Raw genomic sequence first — 16,896 nt, forward strand, 5'->3', positions numbered from 1 at the left:
TACATTGAGATCACATCCATGGTATGAAATTAACGTAAAACAGTTGCTTGACTAAAATATTGTTGATTTGGCATGAAAACTATTTGTTTAATCTCATGTGTCCCTAACGTCCTCTTTCAGTTTAGCTCCTTACAACTGTTTTTTTCTATCAAAAAACTTAGTGGTTTATGATAGCAGACACATGCAGGTAAAAAAATCTTCAAGTGAAAAAACGGAAAATGTTACAATTATGGTGAATCTTCCCTACATCATATTTCCATGTCAAAAAATGGAGTTAAAACATTTCCGACTTACTTTAAAAAGTTCTCCTTTTAGGTGAGCGATGGTCATTTCCCGCTCCTTTAAAAACACAATTGCATTTAATCAAAATGTGTATAAATAAAAACATACATTACAAGTGAACTAATATTTGACTTCAGTATTAATGAAACAAAAGTTAACACATGTAAAAGAATAGTTTGACATTTTGGGAAAGAGTGGAAACAGAGGGAAACAGCTGGCTTTGCTCTGTAGGACAGCAACAAAATCCACCCATCAGCACCTCAAACACTCACTAATTAATACACCGTATATTGTTTAATCCATATAAAAAAAGAAGTGTAACGTGTTATTTGTGTCATATTTCCATCATTGCTGATCAGACCCGATCGGAGCTGAAGCTGAAAAACACCCATGACTACTGTGGAGTCATTTGTCCCAGGAGTGAATGCTAATTGTAACCTTTCCCATTAAATAGAAAAGCCAAACGTTAATGGGTGTTACTGGGATTTTTGTCCAATGGGAAAGGGGCTTTATTGAGCTTTAGAGGTGCTGGTAGGTGGATTTTGTTAGTTTTGAACATAGCCAGGCTAGCTGTTTCCTTTATGCTAAGCTAAGCTACCTGACTGCTGGTCAAGCTGCATATCTATACTACAGAAAAGAGAGTGGTATTGATCTTCTCATCTAACTCTCAGCAAGAAAGTGACTATCAAAGAAGCATATTTTCCAAAATGTCAAACTATTCCTTTTAGTAGCAGCTAGATGAGCTCAAATCTCGCCACGGCAAAAATATCACCTTCAGACTTCTACAGAACCCAAGACAGGATATAAATGTAAGACTTTATATAACAAACTGGCTCTGTACCTGCAGTAGCTCCTGCAACTTCTCCAAGCTCTCCTTGCAGCTGTTCAGCTCCTCTTTGGTGGCAGCTGCTTCACTCTGAACCTCTATTAACTCCTGTTGAAGGTCTGACACCTTGGTCTCCTCTTGGCCTCCAGATGATACCTAACGTAATAAAGTTTAAATGTTAAACAAGAAAAGACTTAGGTTTATCGAAAATGTAAACTGCAAAAGATCATATTTTCGTTCCTACCTTTTGAAGCTGGTTCTGTAGTCTGTCTATTGTCACAGTTTTGTCCTAGAAAGAAAAACACGCTTGTTAATCTCACCAAACATTAGCAACACTTTCACAAGAAGTATGAATACCCAGAGGCAGTGACATACTTGGAGCTCCTCCTGGAGTCTGCCACAGCTCTGTTTGTAGCTCTCGAGCTGCTCTTTGGTGGCTGAGGCCTCGTCTCTGACCTCCTGCAACTCCTGAAGGAGCTCTGACGCAGCAGCCGGCTGCTCCTCAGCAGAGGACGTCTGCTAAAATAGTCACAAAGATTCAAACTGATTAAAAATGTGTCGAGGACGGGACGACACTACACAGCCAGAGACTTGATGACGGTGACTTCACTGGGTTTTCACTCGTTAACCATTCATGAGGGTAAATTTAAAAACCTGCTCCAATATAAAGATTTGGTGTTGATCATACAGTGTACTGTACACAGACACAAAAAAGGCAATTATTGCATTTAACTTTTAGGTGTAAATCCAAGCTTATATTTCTTCTACTTTTAATTCATTCCTAAGAGTTCTATCACTAACAATAATGTGCTCATTAGTTACCACAAATTTAAGTTAAGGAGAAAAACCATTGGTCCAGTGTGGAACATGAGAGAGCTACATGTAAATTAAAATACTATATTTTAATGGTGTTTTTTATATTATGAACAAAAATGAATGTCACTGTCTGTTTCAGTGAGATCTAAAGTTAGCAAAAAATAAAAGTAAAAAAATCACATTTTATCAGTGCACCCTGGAGTCTTTTTATATATTCTTATACATAATACACTAATATACCTTGATTTGAACAGTAAAATAGGTCTTTCTATGCTCTTTAAAGGAATACTTTGATATTTTGTGAAATATATTTGTTTGTTTTTATGCCGGGATTTAGATGAAAAGATCACTACCACTTTTGTATCAACCACTTCTCATTCCTAGGGCATCAAATGTGGCAGCCTGGTCAGGGGGCTTCTGATAATGACGCACTAGGGTTGCAACAGTATGAGACTTTCACGATATAACGGTCTCCGAAAACATCACAGCTTCATGGTATTACAAAATTAATATAATTATTAGCAGTTACTATGACCCCAAAAGGGTTCCACTGTATAAAGCTGCATCCCTATGCACAAGACACCCTTTAGAGTCTGTGTGAGACACATCAGGCGAGATCAAGAGCGAGAAAGTCAGCGTATCGTGGGAGGGATGGGAGGTGGACGGGTCAAACAAATATGGGAGTTTCACCCAGGTGACCAAAAGTCATCTACATTAGCTATACGTCATACGATAAGTCACATACTGGTTAACTTTTTTACGCAAGTTAAGTTATGTAACAAACTGATGAAAAACTGATGCTAGAGAGGTACCTTGAGTGTCATAGTTTGAAGTGTAGAACCACTGACCAAGCCTGTATTTGACGAGTTGGGAATGAGAGCATGTTGCTTGTGTCTGTACAGAAAATTTGCATGAAGACTGGTAACAGAGGGAAACAGCTAGTCTGGCTCTGTACAAAGGTAACAAAATCTGTCTGCCTCTAGAAACATGTGCTATTTGTTTGTTTAATTCAAACAAAATTTGAAGTGTAAAAAAAACAAGTTGTGGTTTTATGGAGAAATGTGTGTCAGACATTTTCTTGGCCAGGTTCAAACTGTTGAACTATTATTTTGTAACTTCTTGGCCAAACTCTTACCCCCACAGCCGGCGATGACCTCTGGTGTGTCCTGGTCTTCATCTGACTGAGGAGATCCATGAGCACAGCCAGCCTCCTCTCGTACTCCATCACCTCCTCCTCAGAGCTGGAGAGCAGCTGCTTCTGGAGCTCCTGGTCCTTCTGCATCCCGCTGAGTCCCACCTCCAGCTCCCGCAGCCTCTGGGTCAGGTGGACCACCTTCCCTGTGGGAGTTTGTCTCGCTTGACCAATTCTACTGAAATCCATTTGTGGAATACCAAAATCACCAAAGTCATAGACATGTGGCTCCACATGTGTTTCAGCATGTCTCTGCTGATCCTGGTCTTCTTTGGATCCTTGTGACTGCTGTTGCTGGAAGGCCTCCAGTGTGGCCTGGCTGACGAGCGCTGCAGCCAGTTTCTCCCTCAGAGTTTCCTCCAGATTTGAGACCCTCTGTTGGAGACCATCTGCATAGCCTTGTGTTTGCTCCAGAAGGTGGCGACAGTTGCTCAACTCACAGTCCTTTTCATCAACCACATCCTCGAGCTCCTGGATGCGGAGGTCCAACTCTTCAACTCTGGTTGTTGCACTCTGCTCTAAAGCTTGCACTTGAGCCTGCATGACCACAAAGCTTGCAGTTTTCTGTCTGAGAGCTTCTTCAAGTTCTCCCTCAGAGCTCTCCAGTTTTTCTGTCTCAGCTGAAGCTTCTGCACTGTCTTTCAAACGCAGGTACGTCTCTAACAGCTTGCTGTGCTCTGTTTTAAGTGTATCGACCTCTTTGGTGGCCTGGTCCATTCTCTGCTTCATTTCATCGTACTCCTCTTTACTTGGCCTCCACGCGGTGCTCTCTGGCTCCACCTTGGTGTCCTCCTCTTCCTCTGTAGTCTGCTTAGACTCGATACTGGCCAGCTCCTGCTGAAGTCTGTCTATGACTGCATTCAGTTGGTCGAGCTCCTCTTCATTATTCCTCTTCAAGCGTTCTTGTTCGCTCCGCAGGCACTCCACCTGGGACTCCAGGTCTTTCATCAGCTCATCCTTCACATCAATTTCCTATAGAGAAATGTGCAGATATTAATAAACCATAAAAAATATCAGATTTGAGGAGTTGATAGCTATCCTGCTATTTGGATAAACCTCCGAGTCCCTGTTGTGCTTCGAGAAGTTCTTTGGGCCAAAGTTTTAATTGGCGTTTGTATTTAAAATGTCAGATAAAATTGATCAGATAGTGAAAGAATTTCTGAAGCTCTTTCGGAGACTCAGAGGTTTAGTCAACCACCTCAGATGAGCAAATGATCACCTCACAACAGACGACGGTGCCGTGGATTTACTTACCGAGACAAAACAATGAAAAAACAACCCAACTTAAAACACAAATAAAAAATGGAGCAAACAAAAAAAATAAATAAATAAAAGGTGTGCACGAATGTAGAAAACACACACACACGACCACGGAGCTATGTGTATTCGAAATAGACTTTTGTTCTATTTCGTATACGCATGTTGCGTTACCTTGTTATCAGAGGCTGTTTCCGTGTGTTGAAGCTTAGTGATCTGTTCATTAAGAAGTGCTATTTCCCTGTCCTTCTCCTCCATCACCTTCAAAAGTCAGAGATTATAATGCGATGGCTTTTAATAAACATGTCACGGGACAGTCCACTCAGAGTCAGCCTCATGGTGGACTACAGAAAGTACAATAATTGGGTCAAAGAAGAAATGTGCCAGCAGTGGCAGTGACTTTTGCAAGGCAAATGAACGGGCAAAAAAACCTGAAAATGTGCAAACTATAATCAGCAACAAAAAGTAAATTAAAAAAAGAGCATTTGAACCAAAGTGTTTTGCAGTTTGGGAGCAGAAAAATAAATGTTATAAAGATATAATTAGGCATGGCATAAAAAATGATCTTGTTTGCTACTGATGGGAGCAGTGTGTAGTTGTGTGAATAACCAGGCCTTGTGTTGTATTGTGCTGTTAAAGTACAAGCTTATCTGACAATGTCACGCTTATCACATCAGTCAACAGTTTAAAAGTCACCAGCAACCAGCAGTTTATCTTTTGCTCTTTAGCACAACAGCTTATAAGTAGAAAACAGGTTAAACATAGAAGAACTGAGAATATAAGTACAAACACACAACCAATGTTACATAAAAACTATAAAAAGTGTGTGCACCCATTTACCTGGAGCATGCTGTCCCTGGTTTCTAGGTAGTGCTGCTGGCTGCTGATCTCCTTCCTCTGGATCTCCAGCTGCATGTGAAGCTGCTGCACCTCCTCGCTCTTATTCTCCAGCTCCTCTCTAAACTGCTCCAGCTGCTCCTCCAGGTTACAGATCTGAGACGACAGGAGAACATGAGGAGACACCACGAGATGACTGAAAATCTAATTTCAATCTAACTTTAACTGAACAAATATGCAGATATCAAAGCGAACTACAGTACAAATGGTTTTCCCCTGCAGGATAAAGAAGCACATTTATACACGCCTCACATGTAGTAGCAACTGTATTGAAAAACATGGCTGTAACTACGGGTAGAACTGGTGGAGAATCAGTTCCAAATGGTCTGATTCATTGGAGTTGCATGCCTCCCAGCTTATCAATTCCTTTTATTGATGCCAACATGTTGTTCTGACAGTTGCACATTGCAAAACAATGATGTTGAACTCATTCATCATCTACACTGCTGTAAACTTGCAACAATGAGTCATGGCAAAGAGGATGAAAAATGGTCCAAAGCGTGGCTACATTTCAAGAAGACAGATGACAACAGTGCTGCTTTAATGTAAAATGTTACTTTTAAGTAAGGGTGGAAACACTAGCTATTTGCTGACAACACTTTTCAACAAAACATGGGCTTAAATTTCAGAAATGCCATGTATTTGACACTTTGCACACAAGTGCCACTGCTTCTTATCCAAGCTGCACATCTGTTACTAAGGGTAAATATCCTATGGTATAATAACTTTAGCGCCACACAGGCAGGTTTAACAGATTTTTTCTTTGACTAAGAAAACCTAAATGAAAACTAGTGCTGTACAAATATTCCCTTGTTGCAGCGAGCCTACTTTTTCCACATATAAAATTGTTTTGGAATTGATAAGGGAACCAATAAAGAATCAGACCAATAAGCTGAACCACTAATGGCACTGCTATCAATAAAATCATATTAATTCCCATCCCTCCCTGTAACGCTGCCACACTGACTCCAAGCCACACATTCATTCAAATAGACATTTCATTCCCAGCTGGATCTTCATCAGATTGAAATATTATCCAATTTAATACATTTGTGCTTCGAAAAACCTCAGAGTACAAACTGAACAGCACACTACCTCTTTCTCTTTCCTCTCCAGAGCTTCTCTCTCCGTCTGTAACTGAGCCTCCAGTGTGGAGTGTTTTGCCTCTGTGATGGATGCATGCTGCTTCTTTTGTTCAACCTGCGACACACACAAAAGAAACTATTCAGCACAGCAGTTATTTACAACCTGCGCACGAAGGCGTGAAAGAGCAAACTCTTGTGATCAAGCAGATTTTCAAGGATGCAAACTAGAAATGCACGTTTTCCATTTTGTACCCTTTATCGTGCAGCTTAAACTCTATGCCGTTCGTCAGCTGAGCAGCGGCACAGCAGATATATGAGCATTTCCTACACTGCTCTTTTTGTTCATTTACAACAGCCCTCCACGAACACTGGGGGGCAATCTTGACAGTTGCCAGCCATCACCAACAACAAACTGCCGGGGCGGCTGAAGTAGACCCACCCACACATTGTTCTCCCTCTCCATGCATTCCTCCCGTTCCTCCTCTAGCTGTCACCTCATCTACATCCTCTCACTCACACACATACACACACACACACACACACACACACACACACACACCCTCTGCCATTCAACACAGCTATTGTTTCTCTCTCTTGCTTTCTCTGACTCAGTCTCCTGCATATCCTTCATCTCCCACTTCCCCCCTCATTCCCCCTCCCCTTCCTAACCTTCTCCAGGGACTCAGCGCTGGCCAGCAGGGCCTGCTCCAGCTCGCGGATGCGGCTCTCCAGCTTGTCAATCTCTTCGTCGCGCTCTCCCAACTCACGACGCAGCTGCTCTGAGCTGAGCAGCAGCTCACTGCACCAATCCGCCTTCTCCTTCAGCTGGGAGGTCAGCTGGTCCACCTGGTAGTGAGAGAGAGAAATGAAGGGAGCGGGAGAGAGAGAGGAAGAGAAAGGAGGGGGGTCGGTTAATGAGAATCGCTCTCAGACATTACTCGCAACAGCATAGCTGATACATGTACGGCTAGCTGTGAGGTCAGCTGATCCACCTGAGAAAGGAGGGGGCCGAGAGTGAAAAGAGGTGCAGGGACAGAGGGGAGAGAGAGATTTCATTCAGGGTGACACAAACCACATTAACCAGGAGGACCGCTGGCAGGTAACTGATCCATCTGTGAGACGGCAAAACATCAGCAGCTCAATGAAGAGGTGAAGAAGGGTCAATGGGAGGAAGGTTTGTTTAGGATTATCCTAGAACTAGGAAATAAATGTACATCTAGACGGTAAACTGTACCACCTGCTTGATCAAACAAGAAAATATTGCTTCATGAACGACTGACTTTTTTTGTATCGTGTTGCTTCAGAAATGCATTTTAAGGATGTTGTGACACAAAAAACTGAGTTTCTATTAAAAAATGACACTGTAGTAAGGCAGATGAATCACACCCCCTCACTGGCAGCCCTTCATTAAATATTAAAGTGACTAGAGTGTCGGATGGACTCTTCATGTGAGTACTTCAGTCCTGAATGGTCTATTTATATTTCTTTAAACTTTACTGTACCAGAGTGTCCCTTGTGGTTCATTTATGGATGGAATTACAGTCATCTGTAGTGCTTTTCTTCATCCAGTTTTTAGCTCTACGTTCGGGAAAAACGTGGCTGGAGACGTACTTGCTTTTTGCTTAAAACAAAAACATAGATAAAGTCGCAAGTAAAATACTGCTAAAATACGCAAATTCATATTAAAGGAATAATTCACCCTCAAATTGACCATTTTTATATCAGTCATGCCATGTTACCTTAAATTTGTGAGGAGAACTTTGTTTTTCTTGCATGCCTCCACGGCAAACAGCAAACGCATTGATTTATTGATTGATTAGGGACCACGTTTAACAACAGCAATAAAGACATCAAAACATCCATTTACAAACTCTCACACAACTCATGCACTATAATCCAAGTCACATTTATCCAGTCGATGCTCAGTACACATTCATTTTTGCTAAAACCTTAGTTGTGGAGGCCGACTTCAAAGAGAGCAGAGATAAGTTAGCTTTCGATTCAGTTTTAAATAGTAATGTTGCGGTGAAAATTCATGTGTTTGGAAAGTACTGGGACTACAACTGCATAAATGTGGCCTGGATTATACTGCATGAGTTATGTGACAGTTTGTAAAGGGATGTTTTGATATAGTTTTTGCTGTTGTTAAACACAGTCCCTAATCAAGCAATAAATAATCATTTTTGCTGTTTTCTGTGGAGGCATGTAAAAAAAAAAAAAAAAAATTTTTTTTTTTTTTTTAAACAAATTCAAGGTAACACTGCATTTTGATATACAAATGGTAACTTTGTGGGAGAAGTGTTCCTTTAATGTATTTGCATAGCCTATGAAAAATATGAAAAGCCTTTCAAAGTATGCAAAAAGTGGGTTTTATATAACTGTATCTAAGGACAGTCCTTATTTAGGATACTACTAAGTTAAAGTGAAGTGTAAGTATTTATGCATGTGATGCAGATACAGATGCTATATGTAAAAAGGCAAATGAATGGTTGCTCTTTTTAAGAAAGTTGAGAAGTTTTAACATGGACATGACTCAACAGAAAGGTTTTATTCTTTTATTGAGTCTGTCCTTTCTTTTTCTACGGCTTGCTGGTTTGGAAGTCTTAAGTCGTAAAAATAGGAACAAACGGGGAAAAACTGTCAGGCTTCCTGATGAAGTGATTACTGGTGCTACCCTTAATGACGTTTAGCACTTGTATAAAGTGAGGGGCATCTCAAAGGCACACTCTATGTTTGGGACCCTCGATATCTGTTACATGTTGAGTTCCAGATGCTTCTATCAGGGAGGAGGTTTAGACTCCCCAAAGGCTGCACTAATAGATACAGATTGCCACTTATCTCCTCTGCTATTGGAATTTAAACAAATTATAAATCTGGATGTCATTTTGTCTTCTTTGTCCATGATTCATGGTGTCAGTGTAGGAGATATGGACCTTATGCTGTGTTGTGAATATTGTATTGCATGTATCTGTGTTGGACTACTGTCTGAAAAGCAAATTGCCCCTCGGGGACGTAAACTTTTTTAATCTTAATTTTGATTCTACACTGAGCTTGTGAACACCCTACTTTACTTTGATGTTGAGTTTTACACTGGGACAGTAAAGGAAGAGACGGGAGGAAAGAGTGTTTTGAAGTCGCGTCCAGATGAAGACAAACACGGCAGATAGGGATCAAACTGGAGAGAGGAAAAAGGATGAGAAAGACGGACAGTCCATTAATTGCTACAGGGTCAGGCGGGATTACTAAAATGCACTAAATGCTCTCTGGGGCAGACTGGACTCTACGTGTAGCTAGAAGCAATACCTTAGAGGTTACTCCATCCACCTGTAATAGCCACGGGAGAGAGAAGGAAGAGGCATAAGGGATCAGAGGATGGACAGTTCAAGGGCAAGAGGGGGAAGAAAAAGCACTTAGTGATAAAAACGTGGCAGCAGTCTCTGGAAATTATAGAAATAGTAGAGGTTATCTTCTGAGGTATAGCCTGTGAGTTTAAAGCAGAAATGAAACTGATGTATGAAGTAATACTATAAACACAACTAATGTATAGCATGACTCAAAGCAACCGCAAAGGAAATAATTAAAGTCTCAATCTAATTTACAAAAGAACAAACAGACAGACCTTTCAAAGACTAATAAGCAGCAAGGGCAAATCAAGGATACTTTAGTTACAGGAAACACTTTGATAGCACTGTATACTAAACTCATCTTCCCCTGATGGAACAACTGACTTATCTTGTCAAATGATGTTTCAGATCGGGCAAGTGAAACGCACAGAGGGCCCATAACCCAATGCAGCTTATTTTCTGAAGGCAACTGTGTTCTGTTATATTATCAAAAGGCAAATGAGTTGAATTTCTGATAAACACGATGCCTTCAGAGTAAACAGGATATAACGCTTTACTGTCAAATTATTTTGTCCTGTGCAGGAGCCAGTCATCTGGTTTGGGGACATAATTAGCGCTTCAATATGATGACAACAGTGTTGATCAAAATTATATTTCTCCTTGCCTGGAGTGAACTGGAGGCTAGATTAAAAGTGGATGAAAAATGACAAGGGAAAATTTATAACACCACACAGAAAGCAAAACAACATTGAGGTTAAACCTGAATTCAGTTACTGCTGTGATGAAGGAGACTGATGCACAAAAAGAAATATCTTCTGTTATTTCTGTTACTGTCAAACAATCCTCAATATTTCCTAAATATTTTTATGTACAGTGAAATAAAATTGTGAAAATGTGACCATCAAATTCAGCCAACAAATCAGGACAGGACAAAGAACCAGAAGTTACATCGAACTGACTTTCGATAGCAAAGATTACTGGGAAGACTAGCACCAGTATCTGTAGAAGTTAATCGCAATCCTATAAACAATACATTTTATGTTAGACGTGTCACGGTGCAGGTGTAATGTGCCTGGCGAGCTCATGTTTTATGCCGCAGGTCTCCCTCTGCTCAGACAGATTTTCAGGTGGACTGGCCTGGGTAGCGCCAATCACAAGTGTTAATCTGATATTGAGCGTGTTTGATGCTCACGCACCCTTGCGCTGAGGACACCATGGAGAGCATAAACCTAGCTTTGTGAAGAAGACCACCGTCAAGACGTTTGTGAAAACAACAAAGATGGCTACAGCTGATGTGGAACTTTCTACTTAAGTACTACTTTCAAATCCTGATTGTGAAAATGGCGACACTTGTTCACAGACATACTGATGCCACATCATCACAGCTCATCTCTGCAAGCCATAGTCATAGTAGATTGGTTGTAGGTCTGTCCACTTGCATTTTGATCTACGGCCGTTGATGATGCCTCTTGGAAATCCCAAACAAACTAACCCTGAGTTGCATTTGTGAATTTATCTGGCAATGTCAGACTAGGTGTAATGTGTGTCATTACTGAATTGTTTTTGGCCACTTGGGGGCAGAGGAACAAGGTGTGAACACATTATGGACTTATAATAACCTTATAATTGGATCTGGCAATGTTGGCAAACAGTCACCTATTTACACATCCAGCAGATACAGAGCAATATCAATATTAATTTGAAGTGGAAATATCAGTCTCTTCAGCTGCTATGTTCATAAGCTACTTGCTGAGCAGGTTAAAGTGGGTTTCATTTGAGCTTTTAAGCTGAAAACAGCGATGGGGAAACAAGGTTGATAAAAGCAGTGAGATTAAACAAAACAATGATCTGAATTACTAAAAACACTCAGTAGAGCTGAGGGGAACAGCGCATTGAGAGGGTGATAAACCTCTGTGCGTTCATCAATATTCATCAATAAAAGCAACACCTTTTATGTTACAAATCTTCACCTGATCTGTTGTTAATATAAAAAATTTGGTAAGTGCAACCTTAAGCGAAATCATTTGAATTTAGCCTGTAAGCTGTCAGCAGTTGTGATCTCCTGACATGAGTATTCACTTCTGAAATGTGATATCAGGCATTATAATACATACCATATATTTGTACTTATGTGAAAATGCACATCACGCATAGGCTGCAAATGGCATACTTTTTTTTTTTTTTACCCCAGCATGTACTGCAGCTGCCATAAAAAGTACATACTGTTATATGAAATTATAGTAATACTGCTTCATATTCATAGTCGTAACTTGCTTGTATATCCGTCACAGTCCATAACGCTAGATTTGAAGCAAAAAGAAAAAGTATGCCATTTGGACCGCAGCAGATCTTAACATTATCTTGGAGATAGAACAAACTACCATTCGCAGAGCTCCCCAGAGACAGAGGTCAACCCAGAGCTCTGCTGTTGTAACACTGTAAAACATGTAGTTTAAACTTTCAAGATATAACTGCACATTTTTTAAATGGTTTGTGATTGATTGATTAAAATTAGTGCAGCATCAGTCAGCTGTCAAGCTGTCATCTGTCTGTGACACGGTCGCTGAAACGGATCTAACTAGAAAAGCATGCTGGCTTGCACGTTGCAAAATAAGACTAGATGCAGTAGAACATCCTGGCATTTTTGCACACTGCATTTGATATGCTATGTACTTGGACATAGTAGATCTTTTTCCAGCATATTAAATAGTATGGGAATTGGACACACAACATTTTGTATTTGAGTAACAGATGCAGCAGAGCAGCGATTAACTTCAGCAAATCTTTTCACTCCCACTGTATTCTGCATTTGATGATCGTGCAAATAAAACCCACTATTACACAACTCACAAAGTATCACAAGAACAAACATTAATCTCACTTCTTCATCTGAGTAACACTCCCACTATTTGGTATCATTTTCGAGGTGGCACAGGTAATTCTACCAGCTCTATTGTTCTGCTGTTTGACTCTCAGCTCAGTGCTCATAGCTACAACAACAGTGTTATGTTCAGAAAATAAGCATCTCCATTAATGCCTGGTCCTCTGGCAGAGAACAGAGCTTTCTCTTGTTACCTCTTGGTTTCTTTGCTCAGAGCCAGCCTGCAGCTTCTGTGGATTCTTCAGCTGTTGTTCCAGTTTTTGGATCTCCTGCTGAAAGAAATCTCGCTCGTGTTCTCGGTCCACAGCTTGTTCCTGGACACCAAAATAAAGACAGAAATAGGAAAATGTTAAACCAGATCTTCAAGACAGGCTTATCCTATCAGCAAAGACAAATTAACATTTTGAGAAACAGGTTTCCTTAATAAAACTGCTCTTTTTTTTCAGGAAAGCAAGTGTCTATGTGCTGAATTTTCCTCCCTTACTTACAGTTAGTCGTCTGGTCAATGTTACAGAAGTCTGAAGTGAAGGAGATAATGGGATCATTTAACTGTTATTAAATCCTACTTGCTGCAGATTATGATGACTTACAACTTGGACAGAAGTCACCTTTAGGGACACCAATGCAAACACCTGTAGCTACAGTTGAGAGTTTGTAAAAGTGCTTTGGGTGTTGCATAATCTGCAGATTGTACGCCTTTGGACGACCATCTGATGAGGTAAGCACTGACATACGGTGCCATTGTTGTCTTTGTTTACTTCAGTAACAAAAGTTCAGGCAAATGTCACATAAATGTGAATACACAGAGCAAGTGACAGGTAGGTGACAGAAGCATTTCTCAAAAATGTTTTTAAGAGAGGCTGAAATCTAGTGAGTCTCCATTTATATAAGAATCATAATTTTCTCAGATGATGATCAGAGAAAATATTTGATGATCTCATTAACCCACGCTGTAAACATACAAATGAAATCTAGATTTCCATTTTTACGGCACGCTACAGAAAGATGCGACTGTCTGTCTCTATGAGGAAGAGGATTGGACAAATAATCTAATTAAAAAATGACATGTTTACTAATGTGCTCATTTCAAATTTGTGCGTAACCAACATCAACAGGACAATAGAAGGAATCTGCATTCAAACCCCATCTAGACAATGACGTGCCAACTCCAGGCCAAGAGAACCAATTATGACGACGGGAACAAACTCATTAGTCCATGAGCCGAATATGACGTAGATTCCCCCCCCCCCAAAATTATGAAATCACCAGGTTGGCTTTTAGATATTTTGAATAGCTTGAGCCTGAAGCTGTAATATGAGTCTTTAGCAGTTATGTCTTCCCTGACTTCATGAACAGTGAGACTTTATTAACCAGCATTCAAATTAAACTCTGGCTACATTTGCAAAAATGCAAACTAAACTAAACTAACCTGTCTACTCTAACATAAGGTGCAGCCTACATTATATCCAGTCACAAGAAACAGTCATCAGCACATAGAGCACTGAGCATATGACTTGATAAATGAGACTTGAGTTATACTGCACAAGTTGTGAGAGAGTTTGGAAACAAATGTTTTGATATATGACTTCAATTCATCAAGACCTCTCTCCATTTGGGATTCTTTGTTTACCATGGAGGCATGCAAAAAAAAAAAAAAAAAAAAAAAAAACCCCACAAAGTTTTCTTATCACATTCAATGTATTCATTGATTGAGGAGTGAAGTATTCCTTCATATAAGCCGCACAGGTACTTGACACTAGCGATCATTTTGTTTGTCACTTACATCGAGGAACCTCCTGTTCTTCTCCAGCTGTTTCTCCAGTGCTTGGACCTGCTGTCGGAGGTCTCCGCTCTCTGTGCTCTGAGCATGCTCCAACTCGACCACCCTGTTGACCTGTTCCTCCAGCTCCACCTCCAGCAGCTTCACCTGCTTCAGGAGGTCGGCATTCTCCTTCTCTGCCTGACGCTGGACCTCCACCTTCTCTTTCATCAGCTTCTCCGTCTCCTCCAGCAGGTCTACAGAATACAGTGGAGGACGGAGGAGAGGTTAAGTATCACTGCCTGTCAACTGAAGTTGGCTAAGTTCGATTAATGATTCATTCAGGTTTGATTTCAGTGACGAACAGGATGCTGAGATGATCTATGGAAGAGTCTGAAGTCTGTGAGCCATGTGATTAGATTTAAAAGTTTTTTTATCATGTTGTTAAAAAACTTCCTTATCTGAAATGTTGCAGTTTTATATGTTGTGGTCACTTTTACAGCTTCTGAATACAAGGCTAACCTCAGACTCTTCCAACATCTCAGTCAACTTCCCAACATACAGTAACGCCCCGTTACTGAACAGGATTCCCCATCATGATGCTTCATTGCCCGTCCGCTGCCACCAATGAACAACCCACACCGGTTCACCCAGGATCAAACCCCTCAGGATTAGTGCAAAAGTAACAAGGTGAGAAAGTGCATATGACAGAACAGACACGTGGACAGCCCAGACATTGCCATATCCATGCCCAATAAGCATTTACAGGCAGGGGGAGAGGGACTTCCTGAACGGCCAATCATCTCGCTCAAAGATATGCTGTAAGATCAGCATCTACAGATCTGAAATATATGTTACGGGTAAAAAAAGATGCCTCAATTAGAATGCAGATGATTGACAGTTAGGAAATAATGACTACATGTATGTGTCTTAAGATTACTTTCATTTCGTCATGCTAAAATGAGTGCTAACATTGACTCCAAGACAGTAAAACTGACGAACTGGGACACAAATCAATCAAAATGAAAAGCTGAAGCAAAGGTTAGTGATTGAACTGAGTGAGTTTGTGAGCTCATAGCAAGCAAGCTCCAAGCTGTGTTGGTGAGTTGCTGGATTAGGGTTAAAGAGATAAACTGTCACTCGGCTACAGTGAGACAATTAAAAGAACATATAGTAGATACATGACTGAGCCATGCTCAAAGTGGACACACCTGCTTCAGGTGCTGCAACCATTGCAGCTTCAACTAGGCCTACAGGAGAATAAGAAAGCACAGGAATGTAACATGCTCTTGTTTTTGTCATGAACAGGAAAACTCTCAGATAAAGAATAGAAAAGGGTGAAGGTAGAACAGCTCTGTGTGTTTCACAGCTGCAGGTTAAAGCTGTGGAAAGGATGCTGTGAAAGGAGAAAATTTCCGTAACAGCCCTTTTGTTTTTTTACCCTTAGATACTCACCATTTTATAAGAGAATGAACTCATGGCATACCTTTCTTTTCATCCAGGGGTAATAATGCAAGATTAGTAGGTAAAGTCATTAATCTTCGTGTTTCCAGAGCACGTCTTTCCGTAAGCCAAAAACAGCTGTGCTTGCAATCATTTTTTTTTTTTTTTTTTTTTTCAAATGACGTTGTCCCGAGAACAAGGGTTAATTATTTTGGTACGTCAAGATAACCAACCACCAGGAGTGCCATGCCAGCACACACAGATGATGTCTTGACAACTGTTACAACTGATTTAAGATGAAAACGTCAGATCAAGGAGTGTCCATTACTGATCAACGCATCAGACTGTACTTCAATCAAGGTCTAACACAGGCACATATCGAGCTGTGTCTTTCTTCCAGAGATAACATTTAGACATGACAGTGATCGTAAAAGCTATTGTCAGCTGTGATCAACTGAACCAGACACTCATTTTTTGAGTTCTCCCTAACTACTCTGAGATTTCAAGAAAACGAAAGTGATAAATTGACTTGTTATCTCAAGAGCTCCTCATTTTGTTTTCTCGAGACTGGACATAAATTACCCCATGATCACGAGAAAACAAGCTTCGTTATCTTGAGATAACGTTATTAAAAAAATAATTGCAAGCACTGCCAGCTTCCAAACTTCTTGGCAAATACCTGTACATGTATGACTTGTGGCACAAATACTGGTGGCAAGTGTGAAAGAGATGTAGATAAGACTTTGCTCAGTGTTGTTACAATGAAAAAACATTCTAAATATGAACATTTGAACTTTGGTCTGAATTCCTGTCGCTGACAATGCAGTCAAATTGTGGCTCGTAAATTGTTGTTATTTCCATTAGGCCACAGCAACACTAGAACTACAAAGGAAATCAATATGAGGCCTGTGAACCTTTAAATCAGAGCTGAGGCCCTGTGTAGATGCAAATCTGGGTACTGTATACCGTCAATATACACAACTTTGAAGGAGGTGCTAAAAACAGTGATAACTACTATGTGGCACGCAGCTGACACTGACCCTGGGTTAATGGTTCACACCAAATTAAGCTGTAAAGTGTAATTCAGGGAACAATTCATGTTTTAATTTAGGTG

General features: G+C 40.4%; 1 protein-coding gene across 6 annotated transcripts in view; it reads right to left on the bottom strand.

The window, feature by feature from the left end:
• Positions 1-16,896, bottom strand: part of akap9 (A kinase (PRKA) anchor protein 9) — an 85,778-nt gene that overhangs the window by 11,627 nt on the left and 57,255 nt on the right. For 3 of the 6 annotated variants that reach the window (XM_049601684.1, XM_049601682.1, XM_049601680.1), the window contains 12 exons: positions 15,551-15,589; positions 14,364-14,596; positions 12,775-12,894; positions 7,025-7,201; positions 6,366-6,470; positions 5,214-5,366; positions 4,548-4,634; positions 3,060-4,088; positions 1,484-1,627; positions 1,353-1,397; positions 1,124-1,264; positions 295-339 (listed from right to left, as the gene is read on the bottom strand). In XM_049601684.1, the coding sequence (XP_049457641.1) occupies positions 295-339; positions 1,124-1,264; positions 1,353-1,397; positions 1,484-1,627; positions 3,060-4,088; positions 4,548-4,634; positions 5,214-5,366; positions 6,366-6,470; positions 7,025-7,201; positions 12,775-12,894; positions 14,364-14,596; positions 15,551-15,589 (2,318 nt within the window). The remainder of the gene's footprint in view (positions 1-294; positions 340-1,123; positions 1,265-1,352; positions 1,398-1,483; positions 1,628-3,059; positions 4,089-4,547; positions 4,635-5,213; positions 5,367-6,365; positions 6,471-7,024; positions 7,202-12,774; positions 12,895-14,363; positions 14,597-15,550; positions 15,590-16,896) is intronic. The other 3 variants (XM_049601681.1, XM_049601683.1, XM_049601685.1) reach the window with 3 other exon arrangements.

The sequence above is a fragment of the Epinephelus fuscoguttatus genome, linkage group LG17, assembly GCF_011397635.1.
Source record: "Epinephelus fuscoguttatus linkage group LG17, E.fuscoguttatus.final_Chr_v1".
NCBI lineage: Eukaryota > Metazoa > Chordata > Actinopteri > Perciformes > Serranidae > Epinephelus > Epinephelus fuscoguttatus.